Here is a 20775-nt window from a genome sequence, read left to right on the forward strand (position 1 = left end):
TAAGCAAACCTATGCAAGTGGAATAGTCGAGATCCTGTACAGCATAAGAGATGTAGGCATATTATAAGTAGGGCTAGAAACCATTATTGTAGCAAATGACGTTCCAAAAGCACCCCTTATGGTAACCTTACAAACATAAACACTGAGCGGCTTCATAGAACTCCCTACAACAAGAGAAAAGGGTGATCCTTGAGCAAAAGTACTTATTGGAGGGTGTAGAGGTGGCCTTTAAAACTAGCAACTCATTGCAAGCGTATCTTTGAGGCCTTAGGATGAGATTTCTTTGATTTAAAGCTCGAAGAAGTTGTTTTCCTTTTTCTGGTCAGTCCCATCATAGACGCTCCCCAGAATTACATCCTCAAGGTTTCCTTCTATGGCTTTCAAAGTGTTTGCTAAAGCACTTGTAAATAAGGAAACACCCACACACCCTCAATAACATGCTAAAAATAGATAGGAATGAACTAAAACCAAAGTGAATAAAATTATAACTAAAAGAGTACTTTGGATGGGCCCTCATAAAATTCGAGAGCCACTCCATTCATTTGAGAATGTGCCTTCAAATAGTTTGCACGTCCATTATACTTAAAGGAACAACATCCAAGGGATCCTCCTTGATAGCATGTTTATTTTGCATATTTTACGTGTTCAAATCAATTAATTCTTGCTAAATTGATGACTTTATGTTTAAATTTTGTCAGGAATGAAATTCAAACGGTTTAATTAAAAAAACAAGCAGAAAATTACTAAATTGAAGCACAAGCAATAAAAGAAGAGATTGAATCAGAAATTTGGAGACATTTAAGGGTTGACAAGATTTTTTACTTTGTAAAAGCCATATTTAGAAAAAAAAAAATCTAATATGAATATGATTTCATGTAATTGGTTGTTAGGTAAGTTAGGTTAATTTTAGTGTATGATATGTATATAAATAGGGTGTGTGGTGGCCTTTGAAAAACACACTCGAATTCACTTGGAAATTGTATGAATAAAATTTATTCCTTTCTTTTCTTTCAACGTTAGAACCAAGTGTAGACATTCTGCCATCTTTTTCCAATTTAGTCATTTTTGGCTTAATTGTTTTCCAAGTCTCTTCCTTTTCCATCCTCCATCATTTCCATTAAATACACTTATATAAAACAAATAAGCATGACCAATTTCATGCTTAGATAAACTTCTACTTAGCTTTAGGCTGATATTCTTTCCGGTCAAGAATTGTAAGAAATGAATTTGCACTAAAAACCTTTCATAACGGTATTAACCATCTCTGTAGAATATTGGATTGTACAAATTCGTCCCTTAAAGTCGATTTAGTTTCAATTCAAAAAATGTGTGTTGGGTTAGAGTTGTTTGACGTACAGTTGGGAAGTCGAGTCAGCCGTACTGTATTCGAATTCTTGCGAACAAATTGGCGTATCCTGGAGGGGTCATACTAATGTGATTTTCTTCAAGGGAGATAGTGATCAAATTTAAACGACCTGCGTAGTTGAGGCCATTGACCCGAGTTGGATTCTTCAGAACGCAAATCTGCCTAAGTCTTGAACTACGAACGTGTGTATCGCAATTAGACAATCGGTAAGGGTTGGTTTGTAGGTCATACCGAAATCAATTAAAAAAGGAAGAATTGGCGGTTGGGACGTTCTTAGCCGCTATAAATAACTTATGGTTTGGAGGAGAAAACTCATTTTTTAAGGATCGATTTAGAATTGGAATTAACCGAGTCTAAGGCTAAGACTTTATATTATTGCTTATAAAGTTCAACTCCATTTACTTATTTTATTTTTTATTAATATAATTGTTATTTGATGTTATTTCATTTTGTTTACTTCCCAAACATTTTCATTCCCTCCTATTTTTTTTTTTTTTAGCAAGCTTGTCACGAGGCATGGGCACGACTATTGCCATAACAGAAATCCTATTAATAGGAAAAGGCAAAATTAGATAACCAGTCCCTGTGAATTCGACCCTACTACTCTATACTACTAATTCATATTATTTTGACGTAGGAATTTTTATTTTATGATTTTGACACCCATCAAATTTTTGGCATCTTTGCCAAGGATTGGAATTATTTTTTTCTAATTTTTGTTTGTTTTCCTTATATCCAGGTCAGAACCAGGGACTCTAAAATTTGAACCAAAAATAAAGAAGTTGGCTCGAACACTACAAAAAGAAGATATTCGGCGCGATAAATGACCACAACCTAGTTCGAAACAGGATCTTATACTGAGGATATTTTCTCATTAGACAAATTAGACGAAATGCAGACCAAACAATACGCCAACTCGCAGCAGCACTAGATAAACAACAACCACTATGTATAAGTTATTCGACAGAAGGGACACCATTCAACTTGAAATCGGGAGAAATTCATCTATTGTCTACCTTTCGTGGATTGCAAAATGAAAATCTGCATACCCATCTTAAAGAATTTCACATGGTGTGCACAAGTATGAAACCTTAGGGAGTGACTGAAGATCAAATTAAACTTCGTGCTTTTCCTTTCTCGCTACCTGACTCTGCTAGAGAGTGGTTATTTTATTTACCTCCTAGATCAGTTAATATATGGTCTGATATGTCCCATTTATTTCTTGACTGGTTTTTTCCAGCTGCATGAGCAGCCAAATTAAGGCGAGACATTGTAAGAATTCGACAAAAGGAGATTAAATTACTCTATGATTACTGTGAGCGGTACAAAAAATTGTATGGAAGTTGCCTACAACATGTCCTGACTGAACAGTTACTTTTATAGTATTTCTATGAGGGGTTACTCTCAATGGAAATGAAGACGATAAATGCTGCTAGTAGAGGGACACTTGTAAATATGACGCCTTAGAGAGGAAGAGAGTTGATTTCAACTATGGCTGCAAATTCTCAACAATTCCAACTGACTACAGAACCTACGAGATGGGTTCATGGGTTAAGTTATTTATCTTTAGAAGATAAAATTGATAAGCTTATTGATGTTGTTCAAAATTTGCTTACAAATAAAACAAGCCCAACACGGTTGTGTGGAATTTGCGCCATGCTAGATCATTAGAAGGACTATGTCTTATTTTACACGAGGGTTCGACAGAACAAATGAATATTGTCGAAAATTTTCCAGGGCCACCCCAAAGGCAATATGATCCCTATTCGAACGCCTATAATATGGGGTGGAAAGATCATCCAAATCTAAGTTATTGATTGAATTCTCGAACAAAGTTTGTTTTTGAATCAATAATTACCACTTCCAACATTATCTTTGGAATTCATAGTGGAAAGGCTAGCCAATAGTACTAAAAATTTTCAAGAGAAAACTAACATGCATTTGCAGAAATTAGATAAGCAAGTGAGCAAGCTTGCGCTCACGTTAGCCGTTTTGAGTCCCAAGGTAAGTTGGCATCTTAAATTGAACCTAATCCTGAAAATAATGCAAGCATTATGTCATTGAAAAGTGGAACGATTTCGAAACCTGTACCTAGCATGAGTCATGCCCACGATGCTGGACGAGAGGAAAAAAAAACTTGGCTCAGAAGCTCCAATGGAGTTGGCACCATAGAAACCGTTTGCAATACCGCCTTTATTTCTTGGAAGACTCGTCCAACTTAAGAAGGAGCGAGAAGAGAAGGAGATCCTTGACACTTTTCGAAAGGTAGAAATCAACATTACTCTTCTTGATGTGATTAAATAGATTCCACGATATGTAAAATTTTTAAAAGAATTATGCACGAGAAATATTTTGGTTCTTACGAATAAATTGGCGTATCCTAGCAGGGTCATACTAGTGGGATTTTTGTTAATGGAGATAATGATCGAATTTAAAAATTTAGGTCGTTGATCTGAGTTGGGTTCTTCAGAACATAAGACTGCCATAGTCTTGAATTACGAACGCGTGTATCGCAGTTATACAATCGTAAGGGTTAGTTTGTAGGTCGTACAGAAATCAATTATGAAAGGAAGAATTTGTGGTTAAAACATTCTTAACCACTATAACTAACTTATGATTGGAGGAGAAAACTAATTTTCAATAATCGATTTAGGACCGGAATTAACCGAGTCTAAGGTTAAGACTTTATATTATTGCTTACGAAGTTCAATTCCATTTACTTATTTTATTTTCGATTAATATAATTGTTATTTGTTACTATTTCATTTTATTTACTTCTCAAACATTTTCATTTCCCCTTATTTTATTTTATTTCTTTTTTTTTAGCAAGCTTGTTACGAGTCATGGGCACAACTACTACCGTGATAGAAATTCTGTTAATAAGAAAATATGAAATTAGACAACCAATCCCTGTGGATTCGACCCTGCTACTTTATACTACTATTTCATATTATTTTGTCGTAATAATTTTTATGTGGTGGTTTCGATGCCTACTGCTCATCATCATTTGAAGACAATTGAATAATAGTAAGCTCTTCACCATCGAACATATTCTCACCTTGAAGGATAATTTGACTAGATTCGGCCATGACCCTAGAGGATCCTGCATCAGTGGGAACAAGAATATCAGTCTCATCATAATTACTAGCAAAAACGAGTCGGGAAGGCTCTTTACTTCTCTCCAACTCATCAATTTCAACCACCTCATTGACAACACACTCACTCTTTGGTTGTTCCTCATCACAAGCGTTTTAAGCACCCTCAGCCTGGCTAACACCACCATCATTGTAGGCTACCATATTAATCACCTTCCATTCGGGTTTAGAATCCACGTATTCAACCTTTGATTTAGTATCGCACTTCTGATTAAGGCACAATCCATGGGCGACTATAAATTTTTAAAGCTCATGACTCACATCGAGCCAAATTCAGGCTACTTCATCTTCATGATTATGGGACCAAGCTTCTTGATATCAAAGAATGCCCTTCAAGTTATTTATAAATCCCCTTGTAATGTCATTGTCTTGATAACCATTTGGACTAAGTCCTATGAGTCAATGTTTCTATACTTTTCAAACTATAATAACATGATGGACATCTGTGGGATTCTCAATTCACATATCAGTAAATTGCCTCAAAGTAAAAAGATTGTCTAATCATGGTTTGACCCTATATATCGCATCAAGAGGAAGACTCTAAATAATTGAAAAACTGAAATCTTAGTCAAATTTATGCTCCATCAAAATATATTTGTGACCATCCAAGCTTAGATTGCTCATCTTCCTAAACAATAGGGACTTTACCTTCATTCTTTGACTCTTCAAAAAGCATAGTAGCCCCGGAAGTTGCACTTAATTCAAAGGGGTTAAGTTATAGAGGTTCTGAAATATGCTTAGATAAAAAATCTCGTTCCTCTTTCTATACAAAATAAAAGAACACAATCAGGATCCACCAAGAGGCACCAACGAGTTATCTAGGGGTTATCCATAGAAATTCAATGCATCATAGATAAACAGATGAAAAAAATGAAACCTGACCTCCAAAGCATAGAGCGAAAGGTAAAACATTGGTTTACCTTTGCTATATTGAAGCCCATTCATTGTATTAAGGGGATGCGTGCCATGAGGGATATGAAACCCAAACTGGTAGTTGTTTGGTTGCAACCCACAACACAACAGCAACCATTGTATCTCATTATTTCCCATGGTACACTCAAAGGAGGCACCAACAACCACCCCTCTTACCAATCAAGGCACCTTTATCTTTTGACCACCATTAACAACAATATTGCTTCACAATTGACTACCACAATTCTTAACCATCTCTAAACCAATAAAAATCAATAACAAAATAACACCAAAACGTTGAACTTACCTTTTAAATTCACTTTGACATAGACAATAAAAATTCAGATCAAACCAACCATGCTGATGAACAAAACAAGAGTTGAAATAGCCATTAAAGCAAAACTTTGGAGTAAAAATGACAAGGGAAACTAAAAGAAAAGAAATTAAAAAAATTTGAAAAATAAGTTCAAAACTCAATGAAGAGGTTAAGGGCGAAGACATGGACATTTATAGACCCTTCGACTATGTGATGTCTTCAAGAAACCACTAGGCACAACCTTTCAATTACCAATCAAAATGCACCAACTAGCAACCTCAAAAGTCCAACAACAGAGAAATCATTGGCACCGTTTCCCAATGATGCATTACACCGCATGGCTATAAGTACATGTATCAAAATGTTTGACGTTTGATGAAACAGTGGCCAGATGTGTTTTCTATGTGCGTAGACTTGCCTTTCCGACTTCAAAGCCTTCTATAATAATTGCAAATATCCACCTTCAAGAAATGCACCTCTTTAGCCTCTCGAAAGAAAGACATTCTCAACCCTTCAGAAATGCTTCCATTCAAAGCCAATCTTCCTCAATTCTTCATAGGCTTACTCATTTGACTCATCGAAAACACCCTTTGATCATTTACCTAATAATTTATTTATTACACCTCCTAGAACCACAAAGACCTAGATATGTCTCGAGAAAGGTCACTATATAACCTACCTCTTAATTGGAGGCAATTGTTACACCTCGTTAAGACAGCCTAGGCGACAAACCCCACAAGAAGACCTCTAGAAGCAGTATGTGCAAACACCTTGTAAGAACTCTTAAGCTTGCAACTTGCCTGGCAACTAGACCTATTCATTAATCGTTACACTAGGCTCAACTACCACATCCTATTCGAGATGACCAAAGGCACATCATAACACTATTTTATCTAGGCCTATGACATTAGATCACTTGGCCACTTGCTCTTGAGTCACCAATCGCCACCCAACACATGGTACCCCAAGATTTGAGGCAACAAATATATAAGGCTTGATGCCTTATCTTGGGGATGCCACGTGTCGAGTGGCTATTGGTAAGTCATGGACAAGTGGTTTGATATCATAGGCCAAAGTAGAATGGCTCTATGATACGTCATCTTGAATGGGGTGTGGTAGTTGAGTAGTGTGTGACGATTAATGAACGGTTCGGTTGTTAAATAAGTTGCAAGTTGATGGGTTCCTACAAGGAGTTCCTCTAAAGTTTCCCACATATTGTTTATGGAAGTCTGCTTGTGGAGCTAGTCAGCCAAGCCATCCTATCAGAGTGTAACCATCAGGAGGCGATAGACATCTAAGACTCAAGGCCTCAGCTCAAAGTCAAGTAACCCCATATCTCCTCTATTACTACTTTACTCCTAACTCCACCTCCTCTTCCTTGTTTCCCTATTTCCTACTACTAAATGACTCTATGTCCTATCTGAACACGGTGAACCATTTATCTTTATCACCTACTCTTCTTTGTATCAACAAAAATTGAGCCTTACTTTAAGTAATTTTTTTTTTAAATATATATTTTAATTTTAGTTAGTAGGTCGTAAAAATCAATTATGAATTTTCATTTTCTCTTTAATTTAATTGACTAAAATTCTTAGCAAATAAAAGGTAAGAAATAAACATTAGAAAACAAATATTACAAGACAAAGTTTGGAACTTTCCACCCCTACGTATCAGCATAATCATGAAAATAGGTTAACATTATTAATTTTCTTAGATTTATGAAAAATATAATTTAACCATTTAAATGAAAAAGAAAAGTTTGGAATTGCATATTGCTATATTTGGCACTACTCACTAATTACTGAAAATTTTAAAATTTTAAAACTCCAATCTAATACATAAAACCACCTTAAATTAAAATTGACTTAAAATTTTGTTTTTATAGTATTAGCAATGGATCAAAATTTAGAACCCAGAATTTTATTAAAAGAAACTGGGAAAATCTTGAAAATGAAGGAGGAAAAAGAAAATATGGAAAAATAGCATCGGTCTGCGTAAAAAAAAAAAGTCAAAAAATGTTTTTTTTTATTTTTATTGTTTCCTCTTCTTTTATTTTATTTTCTTTGTAAAAACTTTCTTCTCTTTCTCACCGTAATTTTCTTATGTACTCTCTTTCTCTCTCTCTATATATTGTTTTCATCGTATTCTTTTTAACTTCACCATCATTAAATTAAGTTTTCTTCTTTTATTTATATTCCGTGTGTAAAATTCGTGTCTTCGTTAGTAAACGACAGAACCCAGCATCTCTTATAACCTTTCTCTCTTCTCAGATCCAACCCTTTTATCTGTCTCCCCACCTGGTAAGCTTTTCTCTTTTTTTTTTTTGAGGGGGGTGGGAGATTTTAAATCACTTTGTTTTTGGTTTTATGGGCAGTTGTTTTGATCTCAAAGTTTTGATTTTTTTCCTGCTGCTTTCTGGGTTTTCTTTATTGTAGTCAGCAAAGTCAAAATCCTTTTATTTTGTTCCTGATTTGTGTTTTTGCATATTTCTAGAGATGCTGTGAGCTGGGTTTAGTTTATTCTTTGTTGCTTTGTTTGGAATTTATATAATCATGGGTTTACTTGTTTTTTCTTGCTATTTTACAGTTTGGTGAGACTTGGCGTTAATGGAGTGGAGCTTCAACATGAATCATAATCGGTACCTCGAATGCTTTGCTGGGACTTGGCTAGTTTATATCTCTAGGTTTAGACTGCGATGATTCAATAAGTAGTTAAGGGTCCTATCAGTCAAACTGATTTAGTTTTGTTTAAAATTAGGAGCTTTTTATTAGATTTCTAGATTGATTTGATAAGAAAAAGGAAACAGTTTTTGTTGTTCTACATAGTTGAGAGCTTGTTGGCTTTGTTTTATGGAAAGTTTCAATCAACAGTGAAGTATAAAATTCGTGGTTATCAACACAAATGGGTGGGCTTTGCTCGAGGAGATCCACTGTAGATAATGCTCCCGTTGGAGGCTTTCCCCATGTTAATGGCCATTTTGCTCGAGGATCAGGATTGGTTTTTCAGACCCGGCAACTGCCCGCGAAGATAAGCACCAATTCAGCTCCTCCTGCTGAGGACAGTGCAGATAATGCAGGGATGGAGTCAAGAGAACCTTTTTCATTTCCGGAGATCAGTACGGTTAGTTATGGTATGAATCCAGCTGATATTGATGACGGAATTCCTCGTTTGTCGAGGGTGCTATCTAATAAATCTAGATCAACCAAGTCTAAGCAGGCTGCTGTTGCAAAGGTAAATTCAAATTCTAATGCGTTCCCTACAATTTTTTCCCACTTTTCCTTTTTGTCTATAGGTGTTCATGTTGTGTTGCAGTAGACTGTTTCCTTGAATTATAACTAACCTTAAAACACTGAAACCGATGGGTCATATTGTGTAACTCCATGGAAATTTGTGTTTCATGATAGAAATCAAGCTTTTTGACAAATGCCTTATGGAGCTACTGGGAAATACTTATTTTATTTAGGCTCTTCCCCATTAATTCTTCTTTAAAATGCAATTTACAATAATTGATGAGCACTTTGCTGATCTTTTCACTATTATTGGTGTTAATGAATTATAGTTCTGAACTATTTACTAGAATTATACAAATTTGTTCCTGACAAGCTTTTCCTATGCCATTGAATGGTTCTGAGTATGAGTCCAGTCATACTCGTATTAGCTTTTATTATTTTTCATCTTCAATATGTACAAAAGGATGGAAGCTTATATGCTTAATCATAGACGTATCTAAGCTCTTTTTCTTGCTAGGATTCAAAATATTGTTTGTTAGGAATGGAAGGGGCCGTGAACCATGTGGAGAACCATGATAGATATTTTTTTATATGGACAAATTTGCTGATTTTTCTGTAGTAGATGTATGTAGACAGACAAGTCAGGTTGTTGATTGTTGTTCTAATATTTTAATGCTTTAGATTCTAGCATTATATAATTGCTGGTTGTTAGAGCAAAGAGGAATGCTTCTGGTTCTACTATTATGAATTACAAACTTTATTTGATGAGTACGATTCACCATATGCGCTTCACAACTATTCGAAAGATCAATTGATTGCTTTTTTCTGCAGGTTACTGAGGTTGGCTCTCTTTTAGGTAGAGCTGGTACTGCTGGGTTTGGAAAGGCAGTGGATGTTCTGGACACCCTTGGTAGTAGCATGACAAATTTGAATCTTGGCAGTGGCTTTACCTCAGGGGTAACAACAAAAGGGAATAAAATATCAATTCTATCTTTTGAAGTTGCAAATACAATTGTTAAAGGTGCCAATCTGATGCAATCGCTTTCTAAGGAGAATATTAGACATTTAAAAGAGGTGGTCCTTAAGTCAGAAGGAGTACAGAATTTGATATCAAGAGATATGGATGAACTCCTGAGAATTGCAGCTGCTGATAAGAGGTGGATAATGCAGAAAATGCCATATTGCTTCCAAAATGATTCTATTTTATATAATTTGTTAATATTCTAAAATGGTGGTTATGTTGAAAAAATTAATTTGAGAAGCTTTTTTCCCCCGACTTCAACAGGGAAGAGTTAAAAATTTTTTCCGGAGAGGTGGTACGATTTGGAAATCGTTGTAAAGATCCTCAGTGGCACAATTTGGATCGTTATTTTGAAAAGTAATTTCACTGCCTGCACTCTTTAAGTGTTATTTATGAATTGGAGTTAGATCCCAATATTCGTTCCTGCACTATCTTTTATGATTTCAGGTTGGGTTCAGAACTTACATTTGAAAAGCAATTGAAGGAAGAAGCAGAGACGATAATGCAACAGTTGATGACTTACGTCCATTATACAGCTGTAAGTTCTGGGTCTTACTGTTTTAACTAGAGACCTGCTCTCAAAAGTTGCACTCAAAGATTATATTGTTTAAACCAAAACGATTCCTATATTTTCAGTCTTGTACTAAAATCTGAAACTGTTTCTTTCTCCCATTCTGTTTTGAGACACTGAATATGAGCTGAGAGGTAAATATCATAATTGAAAGGCTTATTATGATTAACATGGTACAATTCAGAATTCCTGTTACTGAAATTATCTATTTGGAGTTTGTTATAAGTTACGTTGTTTACATTTGTTTCTTTGCAGGAATTATATCATGAGTTGCATGCCTTGGACAGGTTTGAACAAGATTATCGACGTAAGCTTCAGGAAGAGGATAATTCAAATACTGCTCAAAGGGGTAACCTATCGTTTGTATCTCTATTGTAACTTTCTTGCTTTTTTGTGACACATACTTCTTGGTTAACAGGGTGTTTCTAATTTGTGTTTCTAGATTAAAATGGTGAATCATACTGAACACCCCGAAAAAGCAAAACCTGCTGATATGTAGAAGTAATAACTAGTTTTTATGTGTTTCTAGTCAAAACCCTCTGTGGCCAATTCCATTTTGGTTATAAGGAACTTGTAAGCTTTATCATGGCCCTTCTTAGGCATGTTAGCGCTCATTCTGATGACATTTTGTTTGCAAAGTTGCTGTTAAGTTTTCTGTGTATCCCATTGTTGTTTCCTTTGAATTTCTATGTAATATAGTTGATGTCATCTAAGCCCTTCCTATTGAGATTGTTTTGATTTTGTCATGTAGGAGACAGCCTTGCAATATTGAGAGCAGAGTTAAAGAGTCAAAATAAGCATGTGAAAAATTTGAAGAAAAAATCTCTTTGGTCTAGAATTTTGGAAGAGGTACTAGTAAAGCTCTATGAAATTTTCTTTTTTGTTAAATCAATTTTGGTATACTTATGATGAACTCCAAAAAAAAATGTGGTGTTCTTTTTATCTTTTGCGGTGAACTCCAAGTCTAAACGTATGCGAGCTTTTGTACGTAATGTTACAAGTGTCTTTTGCTGCTTGATTTTGAAGTTAGTCGATATATATCAGTGGAAGTTTTATGCCTTGTATTCATAGGTCATGGAGAAGCTTGTAGATATCGTTCATTTCTTGCACTTGGAGATTCATGAGGCATTTGGCGCTGCTGGTAAGAATTTAAATCATCAAACTCAAATCATTTGGAAATGGAATTATTTTATCAAGGAAGTTATGAAGATAAAATTAAAATATTTATGCTACATTTGGTAGGAGTATTATTTTTTATGCATGTTTTAGTATATAAGTTAGCAATAAACTAATTCAATCGGTAATATTTAACCATTTCCACGACTTATTTTAGCAACTCTTATTTTTTACAAGAGTTTTTACTCATCTTTCTAATTTCAAGTTTAAAATTGTACTAACTATTCTTTATGTTATGTCTAACTATTGTATACATATGTAATAAATAAGTTCTTTCCTCATGTTATTACCCTAGTAACCAAACAAGGCATTAGAGCTTTAATATTTTACAGCTTCTATTGCTTAATTGAAAACTGACTTTCCTCTTAAATTGAGGATTGAGGATTAATAAAATGGTCAAACTTGATTCCATTGAAATCTAAATCATTGCATTAGGTCATTTCCTTCTTGTCTTGTAAGGAAAATTGTCAGCTTTTGTTGATCACATCTATTAAGATGATAATACATAAATTTATGGCTTGTGCTCATGCTTAAACCTATAATCCACTTAGAAACAGAGAATTAGCTTTGTTTTATTTATTGAGTGGTGTTGGGTTTTACCTGTTATCTTGCAGATGGTGATAAACCCGTTAAAGGTTCTGTCAGTAGTCACAAAAAGTTGGGGACGGCTGGTCTTGCGTTGCATTATGCAAATATCATAACCCAAATTGATACTCTTGTAAGTTTATCATGTTCTTCCTAACTGTATTTTATTGTGTTTGCTTTATCTCCTTTAATTAGTGGTGGTATTTTTCCGGAAGACTTAGAAAGGATGATAGAATTGATTCCTTGGCGAGTGGACATATTGTCTTAGACATTAAGGATTGAGGACGCTTTGTATTACAATCTCAGTGATACACCACAAGAGCATTCATACATTTTTTCTCATATTTTTTACTTCCATAATGCAGAAGTAGCTATAGGAATGGTAATATGATAAAATGGTGACACACTGGGAATTGTCATGGGCGATTTCCTTTTTGATTTCTTCCTCTTAAAGCATAAGAATGTTCAAAATTTTGAGATAGATATATATGCTTCTGTTCAGTAACGTGTGGATTTTGATAAGTTCAAAACTGAATGTTCTACTCAGGTTTCTCGATCAAATTCTGTGCCCCCAAATACAAGGGATTCTTTATACCAAGGGCTGCCTCCTACTATAAAGTCCGCTCTACGGTCTAGACTGCAATCATTTCAGCTAAAGGAAGAGGTGTGATGTTTGATAATATTGATGCTTGAGATATTACTTACCATTTGCTGAATTTTGAAGATGTTGCTAGCCTGAAACCCATTGTTAAAACCATTTACTTGTAATACGCGCTGACCAACACAATCTCAAATTTTCTTTGCAGCTAACTGTCCCACAGATAAAAGCTGAAATGGAGAAAACATTGCAGTGGCTTGTTCCCATTGCCACTAATACAACCAAGTAAATAGCTCTCTCACAATATCTTGTTTTGTTATTGACATATTTTGAAAGGCATGGTCTGGATTCCCTCCCTGAAGTCATTGCCTGCTGGTTATTATTGTTCTTTTAAGTTTATTTCTAACTAATCCTTGTTCCCCTTGTCCCAAATTGTTCCAACCAGAGCGCATCATGGGTTTGGATGGGTTGGAGAATGGGCAAACACCGGGTAACTTCTGAATTTAGATGCTTTTTCATTCCTCGATGTTTAACACTTTTTGTTACTCAGCTTTTGTTTTAAAATTTTCAGGTCTGAGATGAATCGTAAACCTGCTGGCCAGACTAACTTGCTCAGGATCGAGACACTACATCATGCGGACAAGGAGAAAACTGAAGTTTATATTCTTGATCTGGTAGTGTGGCTTCACCACCTTGTTACTCAAGTAAGGGCTGGGAATGGTGGAATCAGATCTCCTGTTAAGTCTCCAATTAGGTCTCCAAACCAGAAGACAGTTCAACTATCAACTCAGAAGCAGTCCCCATCATCGATGTTAACTGTCGAAGATCAGGAGATGCTTCGGGATGTGAGTAAGAGGAAAAAGGCACCTGGAATAAGTAAGAGCCAGGAATTTGACACTGCAAAAACTAAGTTAATCAAGCACCATAGGTTGAGTAAAAGCACTAGCCACTCTCCAACAAGTGAATCTAAGAAAGATCCCTTCCTTATTCGGAGGCTGTCCTCAGTTCCTTTCATTGACTTTGATATCAACCGGATCAAGGCATTGGATGTCATCGATCGAGTGGACACACTTCGAAGTTTGTAACTAAATGTTGAATTGAGATTCATAGGCCTTTTACTTTGCTTGTGTAAAGAGTCCATCTGCTGCATTTTTCGGTGTTGGGTGCTAAATTGGTTTGCAGTTGGCAATATTTTTGGTGAGTTTACGAAGCAGATGCTGAGTGATCATGATACAAGCTGTTATTTTTCTTACATGTGAAAAGTGTAAGGGTAATGAATGTATTTATTCAAGGGGGAATTTAAACTGATTTTCTAGCCTATAGTTCTCTCTTTAGTTCTATATGTACAGAATATTTCATCATTTCATAATTATTATAAATCTCGCTCTGCTTTTTTGGTCTCCCTGTTAACTTTTGTTGCTTTTTCACGCCATAAACAAACTCGAACTTGAAACTTGTTAGATATGCAGATTCACATATCTTGCAACATGGTTTAAGCTGGAAACAGATAATGAAACTAAAGCATCAGTTTTTACACAGAAGGCATTTGAATGCTTCATATTCTCTGTATGAACCAACAATATAAACTTGCTGGGAAACTATTGATTATAGCAAGCTGTTTCTTCTATGGCTATGCAGTGTCAGGTGTCCTCTGTGCAGAAGAATAATAATGAGATTCAAGCTCCTTGAGGCTTGCTGCAGCCTCTTCTCCGATCCTGGCCAACATTCGATCTGTTCTCTCTGCTTGTTGGTTAAACTCAGTAGTTCTTTGCTCGACATGATCATTAAGTGATGCAAATCCTGAAAAGATTGCCGTCTGCTTCAACTCAGACACTAACTTAAGCAAAGAATCAGCTGCCTGGACCTGCAGTCAGTATATTGGTAATGAAGAACGGTGACAAAGAAAAAAGACTATAATGAAGATTCTTTAATCCGAGCTGTGGGCTTTGTGACAATGGTTGTACCGTGGATTTATATCATCTATCATGTCAAATATTGGAACTCAAAATGTATCATTGTCTATGTACATTTAACAAATGTTGGTAAACAAAAAAGGGTTACTCACCATTCTGGCTGCACGCATCTCCATCATGAAAGATTCTTGTGAATTTCGAACTGGTGGATCATTTACCTACAATGAGGTGCAGCCATGTGAATATTACATTAAAGATCAATCTATCACCAATGAAATGACTCAAACAATTCCATAAGGTTCCAAATATATAGAAGAACTCCTCGTGGAAGCCTATTTCTGTCTCTAAAATTTCTTCCTTGATGCACCCCACTGATATAAAGTAAGTTTATCCAATATGCTTAAATCAGTTCAATATGCGATTAGGGCTTAAAGAAAATAACATTTTAGGTTTTTATTGCAACAGAACGTCAAGGAGAGTACATATGTCTAAAATATAGAACCAGAAAATTACATCCGAACAGAAAATGAGAAATTAAGAAAAGAATCATTCGCAACCTTATAATTTGAAAGCCACTTTAAAAACATAAATTACCAAAATATCAACTCTAATACAGGCTACAAAGAGTTGTATAAAAGATATACACGGAAGCTCGAAAGCATTATAAGCATCTAGGCGCAGTGCCTCTTAAATGTTGTTCAAAAAATGAAAAGTAAAGGACCATTTAAAGGAATCAGGAACTTGGAATGGACTACAGAGAAAGCTGATTTTAGCAAACTAGGAATTTACCAAGATAACCTCAATTATAAACTCAATTAAATAACTAAACTATCAAAACACTGATTCAATAGCTACAATAGATTCTCGTATTAGACAAAAGGATTTCCAAAGAGAATAATGCTTCCTCAACTGAGCTACCAACAAGCCACAAAGTAGTTCCTAGACAAAAGCAACAACTAACAAAACAAGATTAATCAAATGCAACTAACCAATTGTTCTAATTCAGTTGAACTTTCACCAGAAAGTCACAGTCTAACAAGCCAGGTTACAAGGAACACATCAGTTCACCATGGTAGACAGAATCTGTATAGATTTGACATCAAAATAAACGACAGCTTCCACAAATGATTAATCAAGATCTTAATGCATCAAACAAAATGATGTGCTTTTAAATGATCAACACTAGTGTTTCCCTCCTTAACCCTCACTCTCCATGACCACATTCACTGCATTAGTAGTTGAAATTGTTATCACCTACTTTTTAAAGAAAAGGAAGATGGAGCAGCCAGCAAATTATATTCCCATAGGAAGGAGTTAAATGATGACCAATTTAATACCATAGAAAAAAATAATAATAGGATTATAAAAAACCTTAACACTCAGTAGAACATGCACAAGGAACAACTTCATTCCAAGGAAAAAAAATATTATAAAACCAATCTAATGACAAAATCTTTTATCCAACAGATGTCCTATAAGTGATACTTTCACCAAATTCAGGTTCAATACCCAAGGTAACCTATTTTACACTAGCTCCCCCCAGAAACCTAAATTATTTTCTTCGGGTGTTACATAAATTCATTTCCAAATATACAAGAATCATCCATATTCAACTATATAACACATTGTACAACCAAAAAAAGGGATATATCTTCACAAAATGGAATTTTGTAAATGAGTAAAAGTAAAAGCTTTCCAACATTTTACAGGGCAAATAAAGTGAAAGCTTATCCTAAAAGTGAAAAGGTTCCAATTTCCCACCGCTAACTTGTAAATTCAAAATCAGAAACGAAATGAAAAACCGGTTTAGGGGAGTTTAAGAATCTTGACATAAGACTCTTTAAACTCGAAGAATTTGTAGTAATTGCTTTGAAGTAAAGAGAGATTTACCCGGGCAACATTAACAAGCTGGGTGAAGTTGTCGACGATGACGGCGATGTCGGTTTCCACTCGCTGCATCATAGTTTTCTGCTTCTGTGCCGCCGCCGCTGCAGCCGCCGCCGTCGGTCCAGTTCCCACTCCCGTTCCTTTGTTCATTGATGTAAAAAGCACACACACACACACACACGCACAACAGAGGATGGGTTACGGGAAACAAAATTGTGCAAAGTTGGATCAAAGTAAAATATGGGAGAGTAAGGGAAATTAAGGAAATTATTTTGGGATGTAGTACTAGTATATCAAATAAAAAGTTGGAAAAGAAAAGGCCACAGCCCAACTATTGAATGCCAAGCCCAAATACAACTTACGCCTCACTAATAAATCAATTGAGCCTTTACGAAAAATACCACCCAATTTAGTTTTGGGTGACTGCTGACTAATTAATTTTTTTTACTCACAGAGGACTCAATGAGCTGCACATTTTTCATAAGGGTTCAATTGGCTTTTTGATTTTTTTTTTTTTTTGAGGTTTTTCCTTTCTTTCAAGACCTTTTATTTTCTTGAAGGCCTTTAATTAGTTTTTTTAAACACGTTCTTTGGTAAATTATTTGATATATTAGTGATGGTGTTTTTTTAATTTCACAACAACAATTGATATTTAATAAATTAAAAACTAGGTTAAAATATCAAATAAGCCCTTCAATTAAACTCCTCATCAAAAATTACACCCAATTAAACCTTTAGAATTCATTTTTCATTTAAGCCCCTAACAGTCATTTACTACTGACATAGCGGGTAGTGTGGTAGTTGACATGACAAGTTAACATGAAAAAATGATGATTTAGAGAGCTTAATTAAATTTTTTTTATCATTTTACGAGGGCTTAATTGAATTTTTATTATTTTACTAAGGACTTAATTAATTATTTAAGTAAAATTATTAAAATTCTAGAAAAATTTAATTGTTAAAATATAAGCTATAAAACTCATAAAAATATTAGAAATTTATAAATAATTATAAAATTATAAATGTCTTTTACCCATCTTTAAATATAAAGAGTTGTAACTTTGAACCTATGTCATTTAGAAGAAAAGCTCATTTTATTTATATCTGAAATTTTATCACACATTTAGAATGTATGCGTTAGTTTAAAAATAAAATATAATAAATAATTAAACGTATAGTTTGAAACAAATTATAATAACACATGTAATATGTATTAAATTAAAATAAAAATAGTTTAAATTGTGAGTAATAAATAGGTAAATGTTTCATGTTAAGAATATTAAATATAGTTCAATTGTTTATCATGGTATTATAAATTTTTTAAGTCGGTATTGAGTTAACTTGTAACACCAATTTAATAAACGACATTATCAATATATACAAATTATGTTGGTGAAACAATTTGTGTAATAATATTGAAATGTATAAAATATCAAAATCAAATGTTAGTTGAAGTGATAAAAAAGATTTTATAGATATTGGTGGAATGAATTTAAATCTCAATATACGCAAATTTGTAACTAATTTCAAGTATGTAAAAGTAGTTTAATAATTTTTCAATCAAATTGGTATCCAATATGCTCACGAAATCAACTCAACCATAAATTTAAATTTTAAACTCATATTTTTAAATTTTTATAAAAATTATATATAAGAAACTAATTTATTTTTAATATTATGCTTAACCTATAATAATAAAACTAAATTTAATTATTATTATCTTAATTTTTACTCTTGAAATGAAAAGTTTATAGGAACTATTTTCTAAAAATATAATTTTATTTGGATTGAGATGATTTTCAAGTTAAAAATATTTTAAATATTATTTATTTTAAGTATTTTGAAAGAAAAGTTGACTTATTCAATTATATATTTCATAATGAAATAAGTGTAGTTACAATCTGGATGTTGATTTTTTTATATTAACTATTTAATGGGTCAATTCTTGACCTATTTTAAAGGTTTTTTTTCCCCTAATGAATGGTCACTATAATTTAAAGCTAGATTGATTGAAGAGACTGTTTTTTTTTTCCAACAAGTGAAATGGACTACACTGAACTGCTCATTAATCTCCAATTGGCTGCTACTGGACCAAAATATAAAATCTAAAAAATGTCATGCTCACCTTCACAACAAAATGTTAAAAATGCTATTTAATGTTGGATTGTGGAAGGCCTCCTAACCCCCCCCCCCACCCCCAAAAAAAAAAAAAGGGTGAAAAAAACTTTTTATTTATTGAAACATTTAGATATTACTTAAATTTTTATTTATTTAAATTAATTTTAAATATTTGTCAAAAATAATTTTAAATAATATATTTTATTTTTGAATATTATTATTATTATTATTTGATATTATGCATGTCTTTACGGTTTATGTTTGGGGTTCATGATTGCTCCTTCTAACAATATTGTCTCTAAAATTCGAACCTACATTCTCTCATTGAGAGTGCAATGTACGTTAGCTTAGGAGTGATTTTATTTTCATTTGGTCAAATTCATTTTAAATATTGGACGTGCAAGATATATTATCTATCTCATAATATGTATTTATTCAAATTTTGTACTTTTAATATTTATTTTAATTTAATTTTCTTTTAAAACATCCTATTTTATGACTCATTTTATAAGATTGAATGGTAGTTACTTTTTGGTGCAAAACATTTGAATGGTTGATGAGGTAAGTTGAAGTAAATTTATAGAGAAAATTTAATAAATAGGATAGGACTCTTTAAAATTATATTTGTTTATGTATAAGTAAATAATTTATCAAGTATTTAGTAGTGTATAATAATAATATTATTTCAAAGTGTCAAAGCTTGTTGCAATTGAAATTGATCTTATTTATAGAGAATTTCATGTTTATTTATATAAATACGATCATCCAAATAAATGTTTATCTGAATAATCATATCTTTCAAAGAATAAATATAATTATTCAAATAAGTTTAAGAGACACAATTTTAATAACTCAATACTTATAGTCCTTCACTTTTAATTGTTAAATCATTTATAACATTTTACATGTAATCATTGAAACGTTATAAATATTTTGAAAATATTTTGGAATAATGAAATAGAGTAAACGCTATGGCAAAAATTAAGTGAAGAGAAGATGAGAATGGATAAAATGGTGACTTATGGGCTAGCCATGATAATTGAGGAGAGTTGAGTTTCTTAAAGTGATAGGTTCTATATATATTTGAGATTTATAACCAATAATTCTCTATGTATATTTATGAAATTGAAAATTTTATAATAATAATATAAGTAATAAGATAAAGTATATGAGTATGTAGCCTTTTGAATCATGAAATAAGATCATTATTTTTAGATATTTTATAAATAATATTCCATAATAAAGATATGGAATAATAAAGTACCAATATATATATATATATATATATATATATATATAACACAATACACATTTTTAATTAAAATACATTTTAATAAATTTATAATTTTTGTTTTGTAATTAAATAAGTTTTTTATTTTATTTATGAGAATTTTAAATTTTAGGAAGTTAACAAGTGTCTTATAAAAGTATAATAAAATATTAAAAAAAGATGTGTGACAATTTTTAAAATTATTTGTGGAATAATAAAAGACATATTATTAGTATATCAAATATTAACCCTTTATTTATTTAGCATGAGATAAAATGTAGGAATGTTAATTGAGGAAAACCAAAAGATTGATAACTCAGCATGAGTAAGTGGTGTGAAGGCATATATGCCAAAATAGTTCTTTCCCTTTCTTTGAAGGTGCAAATTGCAATTTATTTTATATTTGCCCTTTGCCTTTATATCTATCTCATCATCTTGATGAAATATCTTAGGGATTCTTATTACTTACATCAATCCTCATAAATGGTAAAAGAGATCTTCTATATAATGGCAAAGATCTTGCTTATCAATCTTCTTTCAAATTATCTTTGCCAGCAATATTTTAATTATTATACCCTATGTTCTATTCATGTAGATAATACATGTGAAGTTTTAAGTAAATTAAATATGTTTGAATTTTTGTTTTAGGTGAATAAT

At 33.1% G+C, this 20775-nt stretch overlaps 2 protein-coding genes across 2 annotated transcripts; one reads left to right on the top strand and one right to left on the bottom strand.

Annotated features, from left to right (window-relative positions):
• Positions 1–7661: 7661 nt before the first annotated feature.
• LOC108475967 (protein PSK SIMULATOR 1) lies at positions 7662–14309 on the top strand. The gene is made up of 13 exons (XM_053025898.1): positions 7662–8049; positions 8336–8980; positions 9811–10136; positions 10265–10357; positions 10448–10538; positions 10827–10920; positions 11323–11420; positions 11643–11712; positions 12362–12465; positions 12880–12996; positions 13139–13215; positions 13376–13420; positions 13502–14309. The coding sequence occupies exons 2-13, from the start codon at positions 8651–8653 to the stop codon at positions 14013–14015; spliced, it is 1959 nt and encodes a 652-aa protein (XP_052881858.1). The 5' UTR covers positions 7662–8049; positions 8336–8650; the 3' UTR covers positions 14016–14309.
• A 112-nt stretch (positions 14310–14421) lies between these two features.
• Positions 14422–17009, bottom strand: LOC108475968 (mediator of RNA polymerase II transcription subunit 22b-like). Its single transcript, XM_017777984.2, has 3 exons — positions 16734–17009; positions 14996–15061; positions 14422–14794 (listed from the first exon to the last, which is right to left on the bottom strand). The coding sequence occupies exons 1-3, from the start codon at positions 16878–16880 to the stop codon at positions 14561–14563; spliced, it is 447 nt and encodes a 148-aa protein (XP_017633473.1). The 5' UTR covers positions 16881–17009; the 3' UTR covers positions 14422–14560.
• Between the last annotated feature and the right edge of the window lie 3766 nt (positions 17010–20775).

The sequence above is a fragment of the Gossypium arboreum genome, chromosome 3 (assembly GCF_025698485.1).
Source record: "Gossypium arboreum isolate Shixiya-1 chromosome 3, ASM2569848v2, whole genome shotgun sequence".
Lineage (NCBI taxonomy): Eukaryota > Viridiplantae > Streptophyta > Magnoliopsida > Malvales > Malvaceae > Gossypium > Gossypium arboreum.